This window comes from Oratosquilla oratoria, chromosome 6, assembly GCF_046742065.1.
Source record: "Oratosquilla oratoria isolate Oo_2021 chromosome 6, ASM4674206v1, whole genome shotgun sequence".
Lineage (NCBI taxonomy): Eukaryota > Metazoa > Arthropoda > Malacostraca > Stomatopoda > Squillidae > Oratosquilla > Oratosquilla oratoria.
In genome coordinates this window covers 14,143,702-14,167,168 of record NC_134782.1, presented here as the reverse complement: position 1 = coordinate 14,167,168, position 23,467 = coordinate 14,143,702, and the positions used below count along the sequence as shown (strand labels likewise).

Below are 23,467 nucleotides of genomic sequence, written 5' to 3'. Positions count from 1 at the left end.
GAGGAATATGAGGGTGCTTTCCTAAAGACTAACTTTTTTCTCTATTTTGGAGATGGATTAGAGATGTGATTCTTGATAAGTAGGTTTGCCATGATTCTTGGTGTGGTTGGTGCATAATTCATTGGGCTTGTGTTTGTGCTTTTTTGAGGAGCATGAAAATAAAGTTCAAGTTGCAAGCCATGGAAGTAATCAGCAAGTCTTGGAAGTTAGCATGAGAAGAAAAATTAAAAAATATTTGGGTTTGGAAAGATGCTAATGGAGAGGAATGAGTAAAGACATGAAAGCTCTTAGAGGAGGCCAAAACCAAAAATTATAGGAAGACCAAAGAAGAAAAAGAGCAGTTTCCTTGTTAAGTTGTCAATCAGAAGGTGAGGAATTTTTTTTCTAAGAAAATAGGAAGACAGTATTGCAATGAAAGCACTACAAGGAAATTTAGAATAGCATATAGTGATGGTTTACTGTCAGCTAGGTTGGAGGTAAATGTCTACTTAAGGAAAAACAAGCCTGATATATTGTGTCTAGTTGAGACTAAACTCCCAATGATTTTTTATATACAGTTGGGGAACAATAGATGCACTTACAGGAAAAGAAACAGAGAAGATTAAAAGGGTGGAAGAGTAATGTTTGTGGTGAGAAGTGACATGTAGGTGGAAGAACCAGAGCCAAGTAAAGGCAAAGCTGAAGCAATTCACTTTAAGATTAGTACTAAAGGGCACAATGAAAGAAACTTCTTGGTGGCATATGTTCCCCCTAAGACAAGAGTTTGGAATGAAACTGAAATTCAAGAAATGTTGTTGGACACAGCTCTTTTCCTCAAGAAAAATGTTAAACAGAGTAGCAACATGATCATTTTTGGAGATTTTAATTGCAGTGAGGTCAACTGGGAGGAATGGGAAGTGAGTGGCAAAGCAGATTCTGGGAAAATACCCTGCTGAATACAGCAATGGAGAACAAAATGACCCAGTGGGTAAAGAAAGTGAATGGAGTAAGGGAAGAAGACACTCCCACAAGATTAGATATGTTACTAACCAAAGAGCCTCACATCTTCAGCTCCTTGAACTACCTTTGCCCAATAGGAAACAGTGACCATGTTACAATTGAATTTCCACTGCAGGATGAAGAAACAGAGCCAAGAAATTAATCACACGGGCAAGTGAGACTAAATTTTAGGAAAGATTACTTAGGGTTGAATAAATTCTTTGAAGAAACAAACTAGGAGGAATTCATGAATACCAGAGGAATAAGGAGGAAATAGAAATCTTTCTTGATATTTACAATGGAGGAGTGAACAAACATGTGACAAAGACTAGATAAAGGAAGAAGCAGAAACAGGACTGCAGGTTTAACCCCTTGAATATGATGATATCTACATAGGTATCATGAGGTGCGAGTGAGTATATGAGGATGCCAGCATCAGCTTCCTGATTATATCTATTTTGTAGTTGTAGCTTTTTCTTTTTGGAATGTCCCCTGTGGGGCTACAAGGAGAAGGATGCCTAGTCCCAATCCCCGTCCCTTTCTTCTTGGAATCTGGATCTTTACTATGGAAGAGATGTATACCACATAGAAGATGAGGCTGCCTCACACTTGTCTGTATCAGAATGAATTGTAGTGTATCTGATGAAAGACTTGTTAGATGAAGAGAGGTACGTCATAACAGACAATTGGTAGAGCAATCTCAGATTGGCTATGTACCTAGACCAAAGGAAGACAATGCTCACAGGTGTTGTGAGGTATGGGAGAAGCCCTCCTAATGAGGTAAAGATGAGATTTAAAAAATACTAAACAGTGTTTGCAAGAAGTGGCAATGTTTTGAATGTGAAATGGGCTGGCAAGAAAGACATTGTGGTACATACATTCATACATATAACAAAGGGTTTTTTCCTCTTACAAGGGAGGTAGCCAAAAAACAAAAGGCATAAAATCCACTCCCACCCATTTCATCCCCACATACTCCACTCCCATTCACCCCCCTCCCTCCCTCATATCTTCACTCCTCTTGGATGACTGGCCAATCCTGTATCTTGCCCACTGCCCTGGGTCAGAAGCATAGTCACAAGACACAGCACATCCACAGCAAGGCTACTTCATTAAATTGGTGATCCCCCTCCCTGTCCTCTCATGCAGAAAAAGAGAAGATGGGGAGAAATCCCTTCAGGCTGCATCAAATTATTTTTACACACATACTCCCTCAATCCCCATCCCCCACCCACTCCCTTCCTTGCATCACAGCATCATTTATACACACCATTCTCCATTCAGTCTTCTCCTGTCCTTCCTCAACAGACATTCCTCTCATTCCCAATGCCCCTTTTACCCCATCCATCCATCTCATCCTTGGTCACCCTCATGTTCACTCCTTCTACCTCTGCCATCCATATCTCTTCTACTAATCTTTCTTCACTCATTCTTTCCATGTGTCCAAACCATCCCAATACTCTTTCATCAACCCTATCTCCCAACTCCCTTTCCACTCTCATTCTCCTCGTTTCTCACTCTATCCAGCCTAGTAACCCCTATCATACTTCTCAGGCACCTCATCTCAAACACATTAAATCTCCTCCTCTCTTATGTTCCATATTTCTGCCCCATACAGTGCTGTCAGCACACTCTTTCATACAATCTCCTCTTAGCATCCTTTCCCAAATGTCTATTTCTCATTACACTTTTTAATTGCTCAAGGCATTTACTTGTTTCTGTCAATCTACATCCTACCTCCACTCCACCCTTTCCTGCCACAATTGTACCCAAGTAACTAAAACTATCTACTTCATCCAGTCTCTCCCTTAATATTCACTTCCAGTCTGCTGCCACCTCCTCCCCTTGTACATCTCATCACCTTTTACCCACATCTTCAACTTCCCTCCTTTGCACACCTTCCAAAACTGTCACTAACTTCCTCAATCCTTCCTCTGATCCTGGAACAAGCGCAGTGTTGTCAGCAAACAACAACTAGTTTATCTCCTACTTTTCTTCATTTCCTTTAACCATCTCCAATCCCCGACCTATTACCTTTGCATTTGCCTTTTGCACCACCCCATCCATATATAAATTGAACAGCCATGACACATGACACACATCCCTGGCAAAGTCCCACCTTTATCTTAAACCACTCCTTCTCTTCATTTCTAATTCTTACACAAGCTCTACTACTCTAATAAAAACTCTTGACTGCTCTTAACAGCTTTCTTTCTATCCCATATATCTGCAATACCTCCCACAGTGCCTTCCTGTCCACCCTGTCATAAGCCCTTTCCAAATTAACTAAGGCCCCCAAAACATCCTTACATTTTCCTAAAGCTTTCACACATATCTGTCTTACCACATAAACCTGATCCATGCAATCCCTACCTGTTCTAAACCCACACTCTTCCTCACCAATTACTCCCTCTGTTCCTCTCCTAATCCTCTCAATCAAAACCCTCTCATAAGCCTTCCCAACTACACTTAACAAACTGATCGCCCTGAAACTACTGCACTCAAATTTGTCCCCTTTTCCCTTGTAAAGTGGAAATATACAGGCACTTCCCAGTCCTCCGGCACTCTACCCTCTTAAACAAACATTAAATAACTTCACCAGCCTCCTTTTTTATACATTCTGCATGACACCCATCTAACCCAGGTGCCTTACCTGCTCTTATCATGTTAACAACTGCCTTCACTTCATCTTTCCTTATTTCTTCTCCATTTTCCTCACTCATCACTGTCATTTTCTTAGTGCTACCCACTGCAACTACCTTTCCCTCCCTATCCTCCTTCACATTTAGCAACTCCCTAAAATACTCTGCCCATCTTCCTCTTATTGCTGTCTCTTCCATTATCATCTCTCCATCTGCACCCTTTACTTCTTCTTCTCTACTTGATTTGCCTCATCTTCCTCTTAATTTTTTCCCAAAACTTTTTTTTTTATTACTTTCAAAATTTTGTCATACTTTTACCCCATTTCACTCTCCTCTTTGCCTCCTTTATCTTATGCTTTACTTTTCTTTTCTTTTTTTGTACCTCTCATATGATTTTCTCATCTTATTTTGTAACCAATCTGTGATACATTGTGGTAATGACAACAAAGTAAAATGCTTACTTAGTGGAGAAGATAAAAACATTTAACAGTAAAACCAAATTCTACTATAAGCCACTTCACATTGTGGTTTTGTTTATGTGCTTTTTTATGTTAAGTTAAATGTTTATGTTATGTTAAATGTTGTTAATAGTGAATAAAATGAGTCGATTGTAGACATAGTGTTTTTGTAACCCCTTCAGAAAAGTACAGAGAAGGTTAGTGTCTAGTGATGAACTGTATGTTGGCGAGTGAGGTGGTGACGCCACAATCATGTGATGCTTTGTTTATGTTAAGGTATGTGATACTATATGTTAACTGACATTAATAGTGAGTAAAGGGGGTGATTGTAGACATATTTCTGTACCCCTTCACTTACTTTAGCAACCCCTTCAAGTATCTGGAATTTTCAAGTATCTGGCATGCCTTTGGTCCCAGTGATAAGAGAGTTTTTACTGTACTACTGCTCTGGATGTGACCAACAGCCAGGCTTGTGTTCCATAGATCACTAATGAATGGCACCAATAGTTCAAAGTAATTACACTTGGTTGTAAGGCTTTGGAGACAAAGGAAGGGCCCATCCCTGGTAAAAATAAATTCTCTGTTTGGTGAAGATGTCTTACATGAACCCCCAGGGGTGAAGGAGTAATCCAGGCAAAGGCTCAGACCTCATTCTTTTCCCTTCACTGCAATTATCTATTCCATGACCTGATCTCTCTTTCCCTCTCATACACACACACACACAGAATTTGGATTTAGACAGGAAAGATCATGTGCCACAAATTTTATATTTTTACTCAAGACTATTAGATGTAATACAGGAAAGGGATGGATGTGCTGATTGTGCTTTCCTAGATTTACAAAAAGCTTTTGACAAAGTACCACACAAAGAACTATTAAGAAAATTGGAAACCATAGGAGGGATACAAGGTAAACTACTGAAATGGATGGAGGATGTCTTGCATGTAAGAAGAATGAGAGTAGTGCTTAGAGGTAAGAGTTCTGTTTGAGAAGAGGTGATTAGTGGAGTTCAACATGGTTCAGTACTGGCTCCAATAATGTTTGCTATTTATGTGAATGACATGGATGAGAGTGTGGAGGTTCTTTGCAGACAACACAAAACTGTTGAAGAATGTGAGTACTGAAACGGATTGTGATTTGCTGCAGAGATCTGAATGGGGTTTGGGAATGGAGTCAGAAGTGGCAAGTGGACTTCAACATTAAGAAATGCAGCATAATGGAATTTGAAAAAAAAAAAAGTATATCAGGACAATATAATTGGTGCAAAGTAAAGAAAGTGGGATCTGAAAAAGAACTAGAGGTAATCATCACAAAGGACATGTCCCTTGATAAACAGATAAAACAAATTTGTCAGAGAAACCTACAACTTACTAAGATCAATAAAGATTTTTTTACTTACTTGGATGAAGACATGGTAAAGGAAATACTAGTCACACTGATAAGGCCAAAATTGGAGTGTGCTGCAACACTATGGTCACCCAGTACCAAAAAGAATATAAGGAAAATTGAGGTAATCCAGAGATCAACTATGAAGATGGCCCCAACACTATATAAACTGTCATATGAAGAAAGACTGTCAAAACTAGGGTTGCTAACTCTGGAACAAAGGAGAGAAAGATGTGACTTGTTGACTATTTACAGAATTATGAGAGGTATGGAAGTCCCTGATAGAGAAGACTTACTAATTTGGGATAAGAAAAATATAAGGGGACATGGAAGGAAGCTCAAAAAGGATAGGTATAGAAGAGACCTGAAAAAGAACAGCTTTCCCCACACAGTGGTGGATGTACGGAACAAACTAGATGAAACAAGAGTGTGTGCACAAACCATACCTGAATTTAAGAGCAAATTAGACATGGTAAGATACAGAGACGGGACACCACAAGTATAACTCCCCTTCCTGTGAGATACAACTAGGTAAATACACACACACACTTTACTTCAAATCTTCCTCATCTGCAAACTTAAACATGTTTGGACTTCCAAAGATGTATGTCATGAGCAAAAATTGCCACTGTGCCCATCTCACTGTTTCAGTGACAGCTAATAGATAATTTCAATGGACATTCTCTGTGATATGGCATAACATTTTGCTAATTTTACATACTAGGTTTTCTTCCATTTTTTCAGAAATAGATCAATGGTATTCTGAAGAATAGCAGGATAGACTAATACATCTACCGTATTTTCCGGCTTAAAATGCGCATTGGGTTATAATGCGCACCCATGCACTTCGTTATCTCAGTACACAGATAGCGCGCACCGACGTATAATGCGCATGCCCGATCGCCATCTAGCGAGAGAATCGAGAACCATGTTGTGCGTTGGTCCCTTATTACTTTGTAGCTTAAATAGTTTGTAGGAAATATGATCTAAAAATGTTTATTGAAAGTAAAATATACAGAAAAATTTCGGGATCTTTACTGAAAATGTTCATTTTATATCTTGAGGAAATAATTCGTCTTTACCATTTTTTTTATTTAATACTGAATCAAACTACAGACTGTTTCGTTTTAGCTTTGAACCTGCAATGACAGTGGTGAAATAGGACAGTCATCGAGGTGACGTTTAGTTAATATAACTCCCGAAAGAGGGTGTTGTAGTCAGGTGTTTGACACGAGTTTATGAACGGCCGGAACGGAATTTGTACCATACCTAAAGTGAAGCAACAAAGCCAACATAAAAATTCAAACTAGGATGCTGTGAACAAGGGCAAATATAATGAATATTGATCATGTTTCATGGTATTTAGGCCTATTTAAACATGAAAAATAAGATTCGATAGATACCTACCTATACCAAATATTCATATACGGTAGCCCATGCTGGCTTATTCTTTCATGTCACCATGGCTGTTCTTCTTGTTCTCACGGAACGTCACAGAGAAGTGTGCCGTCCCGACTTTATGACGGCCAACATCGTCACGTTGTTGTGAAAAAAATTACACACACAGCCGCAGAATTTTCATCGTAGGCCGTAGATAATGCGCACCCCCAAGTTTTAGGCCCTTCCAACGGAAAAAAGTTGCGCTCTATACGCCGGAAAATACGGTAATGAAAAAAATTAAAATCCTAAACAAAGGCAGGAGGGGAGTACTCTAAGGTTATGTGATAAAAAAAAGGGGGAATTAGTACTTATTCCCTCCACCCCCCTCACCAAACCTACATAAGAAGAAGAAGAAAATTCTCACACATTCTGCCATGCATGCCCCATCACTAACCCCCACTGATCTACCCTGCCCTTCCCATCTTCACCCCACTCACATTCATTTTATGTCCTTCCACCTTTCTCTATTTTTTGTTTACTCTTTCCCTTTTACTATCCTTGCTTTCATCCTCTTCTTTCTCTGCCTTCTTCCCATCTATATTTCATACAAGATGAAACAGTAAAATAGGAAAACAAATAGAAAGAAGGGCAGGGAAGAAAAAATACACAAGAAAGTTGAAAGACAAGAAAGTTTTGATTAGGTTTTCAACCATATCCATTGGGTAGCCGGCATAGCCCAAGAGTAGAGTGCTCAACTTTACTTGGGAAGGCCTAGGTCGAACCTGGGTTGGGATGTTGGTGGATTGGAAAGGTCCTGTATAATGAGAGTTGTGGAGTAGAAAAGTCTCCTGTCAGCTACAATGGTTGCCTTTTGTTATCACAGTGAAGATGTAAAACACAATAGTTTACTTAACTACAATATCTTGAGAAAGAGAGAGAGAGAAAGAGAGACTGGCTGACTATTTCAGAAAAGAAGAGAGAACACACACACACATATCTTCTCTGTTGTAAAGGAAGAGAGGTGAGCAGTTTCCTCATTTTCTTTCACCAGTTGTGGTTGACAAACCACAGAAAATGCGGTCAAGACTATTCAGTAAAATCTCTTCATATCTCTACGTAAGCAAATAATTCATAAAATGAGGGTGAGGCATGATGAAGAGTATCAATATGATCATTTATATATTTCCCTCTCTCTGTATGTGAAAACAAGTGGAAAAAAAAAATGCATACATCCACAATCTGGTATCACCAATTCATACCTTGGCCCCACATGCCAAATGCACAACAACCCAACACTTACAACTCATGACGCCCATGTAAGTGCCATTATACTGAAGTGGTTAATGTACGTAGATGTGATACAGATGAGAAACATGGATGTGTTGGCACTGAATGAAACCAAGTTGAAAGGGAGTGGCAAGTTTGAGTTTGGGAGTGTAGTTGGGAGGGTGCCAGGAGTGAAGAGAGAACAAGGGAGAGAAGGGATGCCTATATTAGTAAGTGAAGAGATAGGTAAACGTGTGGTGGAGTGGAAGGAGGTGTCTTCAAGGTTAATGTGGATGAAGGTGAAACTGGGAAGGGAGATCTGGGTCTTTGTAAGTGCATATGGGCCTGGTAGTAAGAAGAGTGTAGAGCAGTGGTTCTTAACCTTTTTTGGCAGCGACCCAAAATTTTGCACAAATCAAGCATCGCGACCCAAAATTTTGCACAAATCAAGCATCGCGACCCAAGCCTACAAATAAATTTTCTGCTTTGGAGTTTTTATTTAATCATGGTCTGCTTAGAATCCTAAAACTAGGCATCATGTATTTTAATTATTACAGTATATAATTATAATATATTTGTAGTGGGAAAATAATTATTTTCTGCAAACCCTTAGCGACCCAATAAAATGGCTTGGCGACCCAAATTTGGGTCGCGACCCAGGGGTTAAGAACCACTGGTGTAGAGGAAAGGGAGGCTTTTTGGGTAGATTTAAATGAATGCATAGTGGAAGTGAGCATTAAGGGAGAGCGACTGGAGGAAGTGGATAGTTTTAGATACTTGGGTGCAAATGTGGCAGGAAAAGGTGGAGTGAAGGTGGAGGTAGAATGTAGATTGAGAGAAGCGAGTAAATACCTTTGTGGATTAAAGAGTGTAATGAGGAATAGACATTTGGGAATGGATGCTAAAAGGAGACTGTATGAAGGAGTGATTGTGCCAACAGCACTGTATGGGGCAGGAACATGGAACATAAGAGAGGAAGAGAGAAGGAGTTTGAATGTGTTTGAGATGAGGTGTCTGAGAAGTATGATGGGGGTTACTAGGCTAGATAGAGTGAGAATTGAGGAGGTGAGGAGGAGAACAGGGGTGGAAAGGGAGTTGGGAGATAGGGTTGATGAAAGAGTATTAGGATGGTTTGGACACATGGAAAGAATGAGTGAAGAAAGACCAGTAAAAGAGATATGGAAGGCAGATGTGGAGGGAGTGAACATGAGGGGACGTCCTAGGATGAGGTGGATGGATGGGGTGAAGGGGGCTTTGGGGAAGAGGGGAATGTCTGTTGAGAAAGGACAGGAGAGGACAGAAGACAGGGGTGAATGGAGAATGGTTGTATATGGATGATGTTGTGATGCATGAGGTGGAATGGGTGGGGGGATGGGGGTGAGGTAGTATGTGTGAGCAAAATTTGACGCAGCCCGAAGGGATTTCTCCCCGTCTTCTCCTTTTATGCATGGGGGGACGGAGAGGGGGGGTCGCCGATTTAATGAAGCGGCCTTGCTGTGGATGTGCTGTGTCTTGCGACACTGCTTCTGACCCAGGGCAGTGGACAAGGTGCAGGGATGACCCGTCATCCAGGAGGTGCTAAGATGAGAGGGAGGGTGGAGGGGTTGGAGTGTATTCAGGGATGGAATGGGTGGGAATGAATTTATGCCTTTTCCTTTTTGGCTACCTCCCTTGTAAGGGGGAAAAAGCCTTGGTATATGTATGTATGTATAGTGGGTTTAGGGAGAAACTTCAGTGTAGTGGTATTGGGAGTCTCAATGCTAGGGTAGGGGACAAACCAATAGATGGAGTGGTTGGGAGGTGTGGAGTTCCAGGAAAAAATCAGTGGAGAGATAATGGTGATGTGTTTAGAAAGAGTCGATGATAACAAATACAGTGTTTAGGAAAAAAGTCAAGCATAAGTACACATGGGAGAGGGTGGTGGATGGAAGGGTGATAGATAGGGCTTTAATGGACTATATAGTGGTAACCAGGAGTACAGTAGGAAGAGTTTTGGATGTATATGTCCTAAGGGGAGAGAGTGGGGGAATATCAGAAAATTTTTTGGTAGAAGGTAAGTTGAGAGAGGAGGATAGATGGAGAAAGAGGAAAAGGACAGAAGGTAGGGAGGCGTTTAGAGTAAATTGCTTAAATGGGAAAGATAAGCAGGAGTACAAGAAGAAACTGAGAGAAGAAAGGGAGGGAGCGAAGGATAGAGTAGAACTAGGAGTAGAGGAGGAATGGGGATGTTTCAAAGAGGGAGTCACCAGGTGTGCAAAGATGGTGTGTGGAACAAGGAGGACAGGAGGAAATAGAAGGAAGGGTTGGGAGTGGTGGGATGATGAACCAAAGAAGATTGTTGAAGAGAAGAAATGAGCATTAACAGATTGGTTACAAAATAGGACAAGAGAATCATGTGAGAGGTACAAAGAAAAGCATACGATAAAAGAGGTAAAGAGGAGAGATGTGAAATGGGGTAAGCCTATAACAGAAAATTTTGAAAGTAATAAAAAGATGTTTTGTAAGGAAATTAAGAGGGGAAGAGGATGCAAATCAAGTAGAGAAGAAAAGGTAAAAGGTGCAGATGGAGAGATGATAATGGAAGAGATAACGGTAAGCGAAAGATGGGAAGAGTATCTAAGGGAGTTACTAAATGCGGAGGATAGGGAGGGAAAGGAAGTTGCAGTGGGAAGTGCTAAGAAAATAACAGTGATGAATGAGGAAAATGGGGGAGAAATAAGGAAAGATGAGGTGAAAGCAGTTATTAAAATGATGAGAGCAGGTAAGGCACCTGGGTTAGATGGGTGTCATGCAGAATGTCTTAAAAAGGGAGGTACAGTGGTGAACTGGCTGGTCAGGTTGTTTAATGTTTGTCTAAAAGAGAGTTGAGTGCCAGAGGACTGGAGGAGTGCCTGTATAGTTCCATTTTACGAGGGAAAAGGGGACAAGTGTGAGTGTAGTAGTTTTAGAGGGATCAGTTTATTAACCCCTTCCATACGGTGCCGCACACGTAGGTGTCATGGGGAGCGAGTGTATTCGCGAGGCTGCCATATCGGCGTCTTGATTATATTTATTGTAGTCGCCCCTCCATAATGACATTCTTTCTAATTCTTTTGTAATCGCATTTTCTATGGTTATCAAAATTTACGGGTGAAGAGAGAACGATCGATATAAGCGGTGACTATATTTTATGATGCGAGTATTATTACGACACGTCGTACGGCTGGCATTGGTTGCTGCCACCGAGATCTAAGTCCATGACGCCTACGTGTGCGGCACCGTATGGAAGGGGTTAAGTGTAGTTGGGAAGGCTTATGGGAGGGTTTTGATTGAGAAGATGAGAGGAGCATAGGGAATAATTGATGAGGAACAGTGTGGGTTTAGGACAGGTAGGGGTTGCATGGATCAGATTTTTGTAGTAAGGCAGATATGTGAGAAAGCTTTAGGAAAAGGTAAGGATATTTTTTGGGCCTTTATGGATTTGAAAAAGGCTTATGACAGGGTAGACAGGAAGGCATTGTGGGAGGTATTGCAGATATTTGGGATAGGAAGGAAAGCTGTTAAGAGCAGTCAAGAGTTTTAATGAAAGTAGAGCCTGTGTTAGAATTAGAAATGAAGAGAGGGAATGGATTGAGGTAAAGGTGTGACTTCGTCAGGGACATGTTATGTCACCTTGGCTGTTCAATTTATATATGGATGGGGTGGTGCAAAAGGCAAACACAAGGGCATTGGGTTGGGGATTGGAGATGGTAAAAGAAAATGGAGAAAAGTGGGAGCTAAGCCAGTTCCTATTTGCTAACGACACTGCACTTGTAGTGGGATCAGAGGATAGGTTAAGGAAAGTAGTGACAGAATTTGGGAAGGTGTGGGAAAGAAAGAAGTGTAAGATAAATGTGGGTAAAAGGTGAGATGTACAGAGGGAGAGGATGGCAGCAAATTGGGAGTATTATCCTCTTCAATACAAGTCAAATTCTTGCATGCAGCATCAGATGCCTAATGTATGATGCATCACACTACTTGTTATAAAATATAAACTGCTGTATTACTCATTCTCTTTCACTCTGAGTAATAATAAACACAGAAAACAAAATTAAACCAGTTCACAGAATTCAGGTCACTTAGATATAACTACAAAATATAATCAAGATACCGATGCTGGCATCTTTGTATACCCACTTGGACCTCATGGTGTGTACACAGGTATGAAGTTAAGGGAAAGAGCCTGGACAAAGTGGATAGCATTAGATACTTGGGTGTGAATGTGGCGGGAAATGGAGTGGACAAAGAATGTAGATTAAGAGAAACAAGTAAACGCCTGGGGGATTAAATAGTCTAATGAGAAAGAGACATTTGGGAATGGATGCTAAGAAGAAATCGTATGAAGGAGTGATTGTGCCAACAGCACTGTACAGGGCAGAAACATGGAGCATACGAGAGGAAGAGAGGAGACTGAATGTGTTTGAGATGAGGTGCCTAAGAAGTATGATAGGGGTTACTAGGCTAGATAGAATGAGAAATGAGGAGGTGAGGAGGAGAACAGGGGTGGAAAGGGAGTTGGGAGATAGGGTTGATGAAAGAGCATTGGGATGGTTTGAACACATGGCAAGAATGAGTGAAGAAAGACTGGTAAAAGAGGTGTGGAGGGCAGAGGAAGGAGTGAACATGAGGGGTCGACCTAGAATGAGATGTATGGGGTGAAAGGGGCATTGGGAAAGAGGGGAATGTCTGTTGAGGAAGGATGGGAAAGGACAGAAGACAGGGGTGAATGGAGAATGGTTGTACAGGGACCATGCTGTGATGCATGAGGTGGAATGGGTGGGGGATGGGGGGTGAGGGAGTATGTGTGAGAAATAATTTGATGCAGCCTGAAGGAATTTCTCCCCGTCTTCTTTTCTGCACGAGGGGACAGAGAGGGGGGTCGCTGATTTGATGAAGTGGCCTTGCCGTAGATGTGCTGTGTCTTGTGACACTGCTTCTGACCCAGGGTAGTGGGCGAGATGCAGGGATCACCCGTCATCCAGGAGGTGCCAAGATAATTGGAAGGGAAGATGGTGGAGAGGAGTGGAGTATAATAAGGATGGAATGGGTGGGAGTGGTTTTTATGCCTTTGTTTTTTGGCTACCTCCCTTATAATGGGGACAAAAAGCCTTTGGTATATGTATGTACAAGGTCAAAGGCATAAATCCACTCTCGCCGATTTCATCACCATATACTCCTCTTCCATTCACCCTCCCACCCTCTTTTCTTGGCTCCTCCTGGATGACGGGTCATTCCTGCATCTTACCCTTTGCCCTGGGTCAAAAGCAATGCAGCAAGACAGCACATCCACAGCAAGGTTGCTTCATTTAATTGGCAACCCCACCTTTCCGTCCCCTCATACAGAAAAAGAAATGGGGAGAAATCCCTTTAGACGGAGTAAAACCATTTTTCACACATACTCCCTCACCCCCCTCCTACTCCCTTCCATGCATCACAGCTTCATATACAACCGTTCTCCCCTCGTCCCTATCTTCTTTCCTCTCCCTTCCTTACTCAACAGACATTCTCCTCTTTCCCAATGCCATTTTATACACAACATATATATACTAGACAAACTGTGATCACAACAATTTAAAAAAAGTATATCATGTTTGTATATCATATATTTGGTGTTTAAAGAATATGAAAAAATAATTGTTGTCTTTCTTTCATTAATGGTGTGAGCTTATATTTTGTGAGCTTTTGTCTTGTAAGCTTATGTCAGGGACTCAAAACAAAGATGGATGCTTGCAGATTGCCAGATTACAAATCTAACAATTCATATGCAAATAACTTCATTGTAAATGGCCCAAATTTGATAAAACTTACCAAAAAATTTCATCTGCAGTATATATTCACTTCAAAATCAATTCCAACCATATACATAGTTATTTCATGCAATTGAACACAACTGGGCAATGAGGATACTTCTGGTTGCATTGTAGATTGAGCGGATGTTCGGTACTGGTAAAAGTAGGGACAATCACTTTATATGAGGGAAAGGGCCTTTGGTATGTGTGAATGCATGCACTAAGGCTCTGGTTAGAGTCCTCCCAAATTTTATACCTTGACTTTTTGTAGAAAGAAAATATGGTGGATAATCCCTAATCCTCTCATTTTGTCCCATTTAGTTGCCTTTAACAACGTGTATGAGAATATGGTGGCAAAATTCTTTTCCTCTACCACAGGGGGTATCATAGCAACGAGTACTAGCAAATAGGTTGAAAATTTGATAAAAAGTAAACCATGGCATATTGTTCGTTATACAGGAAAACCAAACAATCTATATTTTTTATGAAAATGATTAATATGAGTTAAATACTGTTTATGAAATTATACAAATTCAAAACAATGAAAAACAAAAATATCAAGTCAGTCATCATGACCTGTACATATTACAAGACAACCAATGGCAGTGGATACCAAATAACTCAAACAACTGCAGTAAGCTGACAAAATCCTGACAACTTCTTCTAAACATCTAATGAACTATATTGGATTCCTATTTATTTGGATACAAAACTCCTTCAAGTGCACTGGAGGGACCAACTTTCACACATTGGGGCCAAGCTGATCCACAAAAGAAAAAACAAATCCTTCACACGAGTCCTAAATTTACCTGAAATCAGAGTTGTCTACTGGTATGTAAGGACAACTAATTTGTGTACTAATTTTGTCACAATGGAGAACGTAATGTGCCTTTTCTACATTGGATTAATCTTGCTTTTTATGTAATGAACAGTCTACTGTGACTTATTAATCATCACACAGACAACAGATCTTATATGTAAGCTGAATTATCTTGAAAAGTGCATTGTTTCCCTGCACATACTTTGTATTACAATTCATATTGGTTATTCTGCACTGTTTATTTTTTTCTTTCTCTTTCTTTCCATATTTACCTGGGGCATAAAATGTAGAATTTGTTGGTCTGATGTGTCAAGTCCTACTATGTAATAAATAGGTCACTCATCAACCACTACTCAACTACAGCATTACATAACAAAGTCATCTTAAAGATTTTCAAAGAACAGTAACATCAACATCTTCACAGTTAGAAAGACTCAAGTCTTTTCAAGACTTTTTAAAAAGGGATACAAAGTACTAATGACATTTGTTTACCTATAAACCCTTTCATTTCACACAGTTCTTACAAGGACAACTACCTTTAGAGGGGTATTAACCCTTATCTTCTTACATAATCAGGATATCAAATGGCAGTTAATCTAACTTCTCAGCCAAGTAAAACAGTTGCTATTTAACACTCATACATTCACTGATGAACTCTAATGTCTTTATGACTATTTATTTTCTGTATTCAACCATTAATGGAAAACATGTACACAATATCAGCACTGTTGTTTTAAAGTACTTATATAAAGAGTGACATGAATCAATATGAGCATTTATTCAGACACGAGAGAAAACTTAAGTGAAATCTGAATTTACAAACAGGAAAAGACAAATGAAATACTGATTCTGGCGTCTTTTTAAGAATATTTTCACCACAATGTGCAACACAGAGCATTTCCTGACAGCACACAGTTATCCACAATACACTTAGAAAGAGCACAGGTATTGTGGTTGTAGAGTTCTTTCATACTGGTTTCTTTGGGTTTACTTGATTTGAACTTGAGAACTGTTTTCTTAGGTGTATGTTATAGAGCTAATAAGGTCTTTATCTGCTTTGGAGTGTTGTCATCATTCAGGTGCTTAGTTGTATATCTGTAAATAAAAAAATGACTTAAGTATAAAGAGGAAGTAACATGCTAGTCCATCTTAACATTTGTAATTTATCTTGCAAATAATAGCAACACACAAGTCAATCAATCAATTTGTTGCCCCAGGTCGCTCTTGTAGGTGACCCATGGGTCCAAAGTAACCAGCAAGTCACAGGGCAGGCCCATAGGTCACTCAAGGAAGAAATACTGTATTGTTGTCAAGGGATTATTAGTGTGGGGCATTGTAGGATGAGATGTTCAATTACTTGTGTGTGGTGGTTGCATTTTGGGCAGTTTGATTCAGTGTCCAGGTCTATTCTGTATTGATTGTTTTAAAGCTGGATGGTGTCATAAATGCAACCATGCTAGTGTGGTTCTTACTTCTCATGGAGATTTGTTTGTGGGGTTGTTTGTTGGGTGTTGGTAAAGTAGTGAGTATGGTAGTTTGTCTTGAAAAGCTTGTTTACTGATCAGTGAGAATGTTTTTGTGTGGCTGTATTGCATGGTGTGTGTGGTAGATTGTTGTAGACTGTATGTTTGATTAGTAAGCAGCTAGTCTTTTTCTTTTCTTTCTTTGTGTAGATGTACTGTGTGGTGTGGGCAGTGGATTGTTGTAGACTGTTTGATTACTTCAGTTGGTTGTGTTATATTAGTATGTTATACATACTTTAATGGTAGTACAGTTTCAAACATCACTGCAATGTTCATGAATGCTTGTTTTTTGATCACATGATGTTTCACTGATGTAAAATTCTGTGTACAAGATATAAAGTCTTATATTAGTGAAATGTAACGAAACCTAAAAACACACATTTGTGAACATTGCAGTGACATTTGAAACAATGCCACCACTATTGTGTGTAACACAGTAGGATAGCATTCTACATCTAATAGACTGGCATAAGCCCAAATTAATTATATATGAAATTGAGAGAATAAGGAGGAAGTGTCTGGAAGCTGTGATTATTCACGGATCAAATACCATAGAACAAAATAAAGGAATATTCAAAAGTACACCCCCAGTAATTAAATTAATGCCTGTTGTGAAAAAGGTTTTGGAAGACCCTTTGAGTTGTCCAAACCATGCAACCTTCTAGGACCTTCCCCTGATCCATTTACCAAGGCTTTTATATTCTCAGAGTTTGTATTCTTACATACATATACCAAGGCTCTTTCCCCCTTCCAAGGGAGGTAGCCAAAAAGGGAAAGGCATAAAAACACTCCCACCCATTTCATCCCTAAATACACTCCACACCCCTCCCACCCTCCCTCTCATCTGAGCACCTCCTGGATGACGGGTCATCCCTGCACCCTGCCCACCGCCCTGTAATTGTAAAAGCAAGAGTGATCAAAATATATGACCAATAAAGGCTTCATTCTCAAATGATATTTTCTGTCATATCTATATGTATAAAGTACTGCATGCAATGATTTAAGTTCTTGATAGATGGATGGGATGAAGGGGCTATGAGCAAGATGGGAGTGACTGTTAAACAAGGAAGGGAGAAGCCAGGGGATGGGGGTGAGTGGAGAATAGCTGTGTATGGATGATACTTTGATACAGCCTGAAGGTTCTCCCTGTCTTCCCTATTTTCTGCATGAAGGGGTGGAGGGGTTGCTGATTAAGTGAAATGGCCTCCCTGTGGATGTACTGTGTCTTGCTTCATTGTTTCTGACCTGGACAGTGGGTTGGAGACAGGGATGACCCTTCATCCATGAAAAACTAAGATGTGAGAACAAGGGTGGTGGATGAGAGTGGAATGGGTGGGAATGGAATAGGTGGAAGTGGGATCATACCTTTGACTTGGCTTCCTCATTTACAATGGGGAAGAAGCCCTTGGTATATAGATAAATATAGATAGACTTAAATCTATAAATTGTGGTGATGGATACGGAGCTGCCTAGTGTAGGCCTTGTGGTCTCTTGCAGTCTCCTTCATTCTTATGTTCTTATATAAGTGGAAAACCTGCAGCCCCATAGTGGCTGGCAACAGTCCTCAGAACTTCCCAGAGATTTCATTGGGAAGAAACCTTAAACTGTTGTCTGTAATCCATCAGTATGGGACTTTCTATGTTACCAAATCAAAGTGGAAAAGAGAGGAGAGTAGTTCCTGGCTCAGCTCTCCATGCATTAAAAAATGTAAGAAATACAGTTGAAGTTGATAGAGAGAGATCTTAGGCCTGGCATGGAGAATGAATACTAGCCCCTCAGAGCCTCCTTATGGAGGTGAGGGGGTTGACAGGTTTTGAAAATGGGCAGCTTCACTGTCCATCTTGCAGGACCACCACATGCAGGTATCCATCATTGGTTCCTGTACAGCAGTTTTGCAGATAAAGTCTAAACAGCTGGGTGAGTTACTTTGTAATTCACTCCCCCTTTATAACAGATACAGATCTACACACACACAGGTATATACATATATACCAAAAGAACCCTTCCCCCTTATATGGGTATTAGCCTTTAAAAAATATCAATATAAATGTTTACTACAGTTCAGCATTCCTATCCAACACTGATTCATATCCATTAGTCCCAATAATCATTGTCATTGTTGACTTGGCAGCCAGCACTGGCTTGTAACAAACATCCATAAATAATAATATCATTATACAATATTAAGATTGATTAAACATTTATGTGCATATGCACAACTTAAGAATAAATATTTACATTTCAAGTTAGGCATCAATGGAACTGAAGCTTTCCTTACCTTAGAGCATTAAGGAGGTTTTCAGAGCTTGAGGCAGGTTGGTCTCTGAGCACTTTGACACATCCTTTTACCTGCAAATTGAGATCAATCTAAGAATACCAAGTTGAGACATCAAGACAGTTATTATTATATTTTCTTTTCTACATTTTTTTTTAAACATATCAACAATGTCTCTTCCTATTAAGGGTAGTTAATAATTTAATCATCATCATTATGTTTGTCTTATTGGACAATTTTCTAAAGTTAAGGAAAGGATATGAACAGTTTCATCACTTTGAATCTGTGATACAATTACCTAATTACAACATATTTCCTGTAAAAACTTTATATGCAGTACATTTAACGAGTTTCTAATACTTTGCATTGATGTTCATTTTCCACACTTGGCTCCCATCATATATTCTGTCTAAATTTTTCCTCATCCTTTCTTGTCTGCAAACAAGCTAATGTAGCTTGTCATTCCTTCCAACATGTCATTACATAACTAAAGAATGTTATGGGTGCAAGTATTGACCTGTGTGAGACTGCAGTCACTTCCCACCATCATAACATCTTGTCTTTTACTATGTTCCTCACATATTGGTCTTACAAGAAGTCCTTTATTTGAAAAAGTTTCCTTAAAGTCTTCTATTATGCTCCAATTTCCATATTGGTCATTTGCAAAGTACCCTATCAAAGGTTTTCTCCAGATTTGAGTACAGTAGTGGAAAGCTGCCAAACTACATTGGAAAAATGATCAAAATATTGGAAATAAGTAAAAGTAAGAAGAGGCACTAAACTATAAAATAGAAAATGAGAAAATCAGGGAAGCAAAGAAGGAAAAGGATTGACATGTGTAGGCAACAGAAAATGTCAACTGTAAATTATAATCTCTTGAATCTATGAGTTAACTGATAATAAATTAGATGCTTATTCTTCTATTCCTTCCCCATCACCTATCTCCCCTCCTTACATCAACATTTGCCGCTTTAACAAAAGCTCCAACAGGATGAACATGGTCATACAGGATAACAAGCGCCACCATCACCCGAAGAATAAACAGCTGTGTCTCTTCACGCCGAAACCGGGCTATCAATTCCCTGTAAGCAAATAAAAATATAAGGGGAAAAGCCTTTGGTATATGTAAGTATGTAGTTTTACAATTAATATTCAGAACTTATGTTATTATAGCTGCTGAATATTAGTTACATTGAAAGTCTGCTTTCATCTAAACAATAAATATTTCAACAGACCTACAAACAAGATTTAGAAATCAATCAAAACAAAGATAAATTTATTCCATATTCACCACTGTCTTAGTTCTCTTTGATACTCATACAATAATATGTTGCACAAGACAGGATTTCAACACTTACGGGTTTTCTAACATTCGTTGACACACTTTGGCCATTGTCCCAAGAGTTTCTGTTGTGTTCTCCAGTGGGATTTCTTTGTGCTAAAAGAAAATTATATAGATAAGAAAAACAAGAAGAAGAAGAAGAAAAAAAAGATATATATATATATAAAATACAGCAGTGAACAACTAACATCCTACATAAATGTAACTTGTACTATATCTGAAAAAGTCTAGAAGACCTTATGAATCAGCAAGACTAGAAATATCTGGAAGGTCAGCAATACTCTTAAGACCCTCCTATACATCTATGTGATAAGAAACATGGGAATGTTGTCTGTTATACTATATTCATGCATTCACCTAATACTGTAGTATGTGTATATCTATATCACTGGCTAATGGGCGTGCAATTGCTGGTTGTCAGTTGTCTTTATGTTAAAAAAAGGGGTAAAACCAATCAATCAATTCAGTGCCCCACATCTCCAAGGTAACTGGAAACAACCAGTGGATTGGCCCACAAATCACTCAGAGGTGTTGTTGTCTGGGTAAGACTAGAGTAGGGCAATGTAAGTTACAGTGTTCAATGTGTGTGACTACATCCGAGGCAATTTGCAATTGTGGCTAATCCTATTCTGTGTTGGTATTCTTTTAAAGCTGGAAGGTGACCTGAGAGCAGATATGCTAGTGTAGTTCTTGGTTGTCATGGGAGGGATTTATCAACAGGGCTGATGGTAGGGAGAGTTTGGAGAGTAGGGAGTTTGGTGGTCAGTCTTAGACTGCTTGCGTTTTGAAATCTGAGAATGTATGTGCTTTTGTATGGATGTATTTTGTGGTGGTAGGTTGTAGATTTTTTCTTCCAATCAGTTGGTGGAATGTGTGTTATGTAAAGGGATGAATGTGTGGAACTAAGAGCTTTTGCATAGAACATAGTGGGGGAAAGATAACCAAGTATGACAAAGATCTTGGACCCAGTCCAGAAACTGAGTACCAGCCCCTTGCATTTGTAACTCAGATGGAGGCAAGTGTTTTGTTGGAATATGAAGATAAATGGCAGGGTAATGATTATCTCTGATGCCTGTCTTGATGGACCACCACAAATAGTTTCACTGATGGAAAGAAAGAAACAGGATAGCTCTTTCCCTACACTTTACTCACCCATATTGTACACATACCTCAGTAACAAACTTTGATGTGGCATCACTAAGGACTTTAAGCATGGGTGTGGAGTTGGCATAAAATACACTCATTTTGTATGCCAACTGATGGTCAATGGTGACATCATCCTCATTCCCACTCTCACTGCACCTTGTGTCCATCTTTGCACGCATAACGGTCCGGCGATAGTAGCTGAAGTCATTCTGAATGGCTGGTGTTGTCATCTGAAGTCACATTAAGGAATGAACACATTACTTTTTTCACATTCACTCAAAATATTAATAATAATAATAATAATATAATAATAAGTTTATTTGGCATTGAATCAATATACATAAAGTGCAGATAATGAAAAGAACACATAGTTCGAAATAACAATTACAAATGCCAAGGGTAACACAAAAAAGCATGTAAGCTTATTTCCATTCTGGTCCTCATAGGCATATACTTGAATAAGCTATCATAGAGAATAAAAAAAAAAAATACAGTTTTCTGTATAGGTATGAAAACTCCTAGAATAGCCTTCATCAATAATGTAGCTCAAGTTAGAACCATACATGAATCTGTAACTGCATACATACATACATACATACATATACCAAGGCTTTTTCCCCCTTACAAGGGGGGTAGCCAAAAAGAAAAAGGTACAAAATCAATCCCACCCATTCCACCCCTGAATACACTCCACACCCCTCCACCCTCCCTCTTATCTTAGCACCTCCTGAATGACGGGTCATCCCTGCACCTTGTCCACTGCCCTGGGTCAGAAGCAGTGTCGCAAGACACAGCACATCCACAGCAAGGCCGCTTCATTAAATCGGCGACCCCCCCTCTCCGTCCCCCCATTGCATAACATGAGAGGACGGGGAGAAATCCCTTCGGGCTGCGTCAAATTTTGCTCACACATACTACCTCACCCCCCATCCACCCGCCCATTCCACCTCATGCTATCACAACATCATCCACATATAACCATTCTCCATTCACCCCTGTCTTCTGCCCTCTCCCGTCCTTCCTCAACAGACATTCTGTAACTAGGTATGATAATTGGAGAATGAGATAGGAGCCCACAAATGTAGCTCCTTTCCTGTATGCTACAATTAGGTAATTACACATGAAGACCCTTCTTTTTGCTAACATTGGAGGTTCAAGACTTGAAACTATCACTGATAAAGTTTGAAGCTCATAAGAATGGTTCACTGAGTCTGCACTACTGATGTAAATTTAAATTTACTTGTATCAAATTTGATAGAGATTTAAGAGAAATGTCCTGTACTAAAGGTACTTTCAGGCAGGAATCACAATTTCAACCCTATACAAAGATAAGTCTCATAGTTCCTTGGGAATACACAAAGATGGGCACTTCTTGAACAGAAAATCCAGCTGTTTTAACACTCCCAACCTAACTTCTGGCCTTCCTTCCTGAAAATCCTAAGGAACAAGATAACTCTAGAGTTCCATAAGTCAAAATCCACAAGACAATTCTTTACTTTTAGTATTAGAGGCTCCTAAACCACCTTACTCAAAACAGAATATCTCCTTTACTTATCAAATATGTTTTTATGACAACAACTGTGGATGTGCTGTATCTTGCTGCATTGCTTCTGGTCCAGGGCTGTGGGTAAAATGCAGGGATGACCCATCATCCAGGAGGAGCAAAGAAAAGAGGGAGGAAGGGGTAATGGGAGTGAAGTATGTGGGGATGAAATGGGTGGGAGTGGATTTAGGCCTTTGACTTTGGGTACCTCCTTTGTAAGGGGGGAAAAAAGCCCTTGGTATATGTATGTATCTACTACATGTACTTATGCTTAACTTTCTTCCTAAACACTGTGTTAGCTATCATCAACTCTCCAAACACATCTCCATCATCAACTCTCCACAACAATTTTTTCTTGGCACTCCACATTTCCAAACCACTGTCTATTGGTTCATCTCCTACTATAGCATTGAGATCTCTCAATACCACTACAATAACATGAAAGCAATTATTAAAATGATGAAAGCAGGTAAGGCACCTGCTGAGATGAGAGGGAGGGAGGGGTGGTGGATGGGAGTGGAATGGGTGGAGATGAAATGGGTGGGAATGGAATTATGCCTTTTGAATTTGGCTAGCTTCCTGGTATGAAGGAAAAAGCCCTTGGTATATGTATGTATGTATTTAACAATAATGTATGTCAGGTATGTAAAATCTGGATTATGTGACTTCAAAATGATTGACTGGAAACATTTGGGTAAATGCCAATCTGTAATTCTACAGCAAGGAAGTTAAATATGAGCGCTAGACAGTGGTCCAGATTTGGTGGATAAAAATGGAAGGACATGCAAAGTGAACCAATTGTTACTATGGATGATACTATTCTTATGGCTGATACTGGAATGATACTAAAGTAGTTGGTGATAGAGTTTGGAAGGGTATGTGAGAGGAAAATGTTAGGTGT

The 23,467-nt window shown here is 39.7% G+C and overlaps 1 protein-coding gene across 3 annotated transcripts in view; it reads right to left on the bottom strand.

Annotated features, from left to right (window-relative positions):
• Positions 1 to 14,393: 14,393 nt before the first annotated feature.
• LOC143026310 (CYFIP-related Rac1 interactor B) overlaps positions 14,394 to 23,467 on the bottom strand; it is a 121,278-nt gene continuing 112,204 nt past the window's right edge. For all 3 annotated transcript variants that reach the window (XM_076186476.1, XM_076186478.1, XM_076186477.1), the window contains exons 6-10: positions 21,047 to 21,253; positions 19,894 to 19,973; positions 19,491 to 19,617; positions 18,539 to 18,609; positions 14,394 to 15,832 (exon numbers count right to left, since the gene is read on the bottom strand). In XM_076186476.1, the coding sequence (XP_076042591.1) occupies positions 15,766 to 15,832; positions 18,539 to 18,609; positions 19,491 to 19,617; positions 19,894 to 19,973; positions 21,047 to 21,253 (552 nt within the window). In that variant the 3' untranslated portion in view covers positions 14,394 to 15,765. The remainder of the gene's footprint in view (positions 15,833 to 18,538; positions 18,610 to 19,490; positions 19,618 to 19,893; positions 19,974 to 21,046; positions 21,254 to 23,467) is intronic.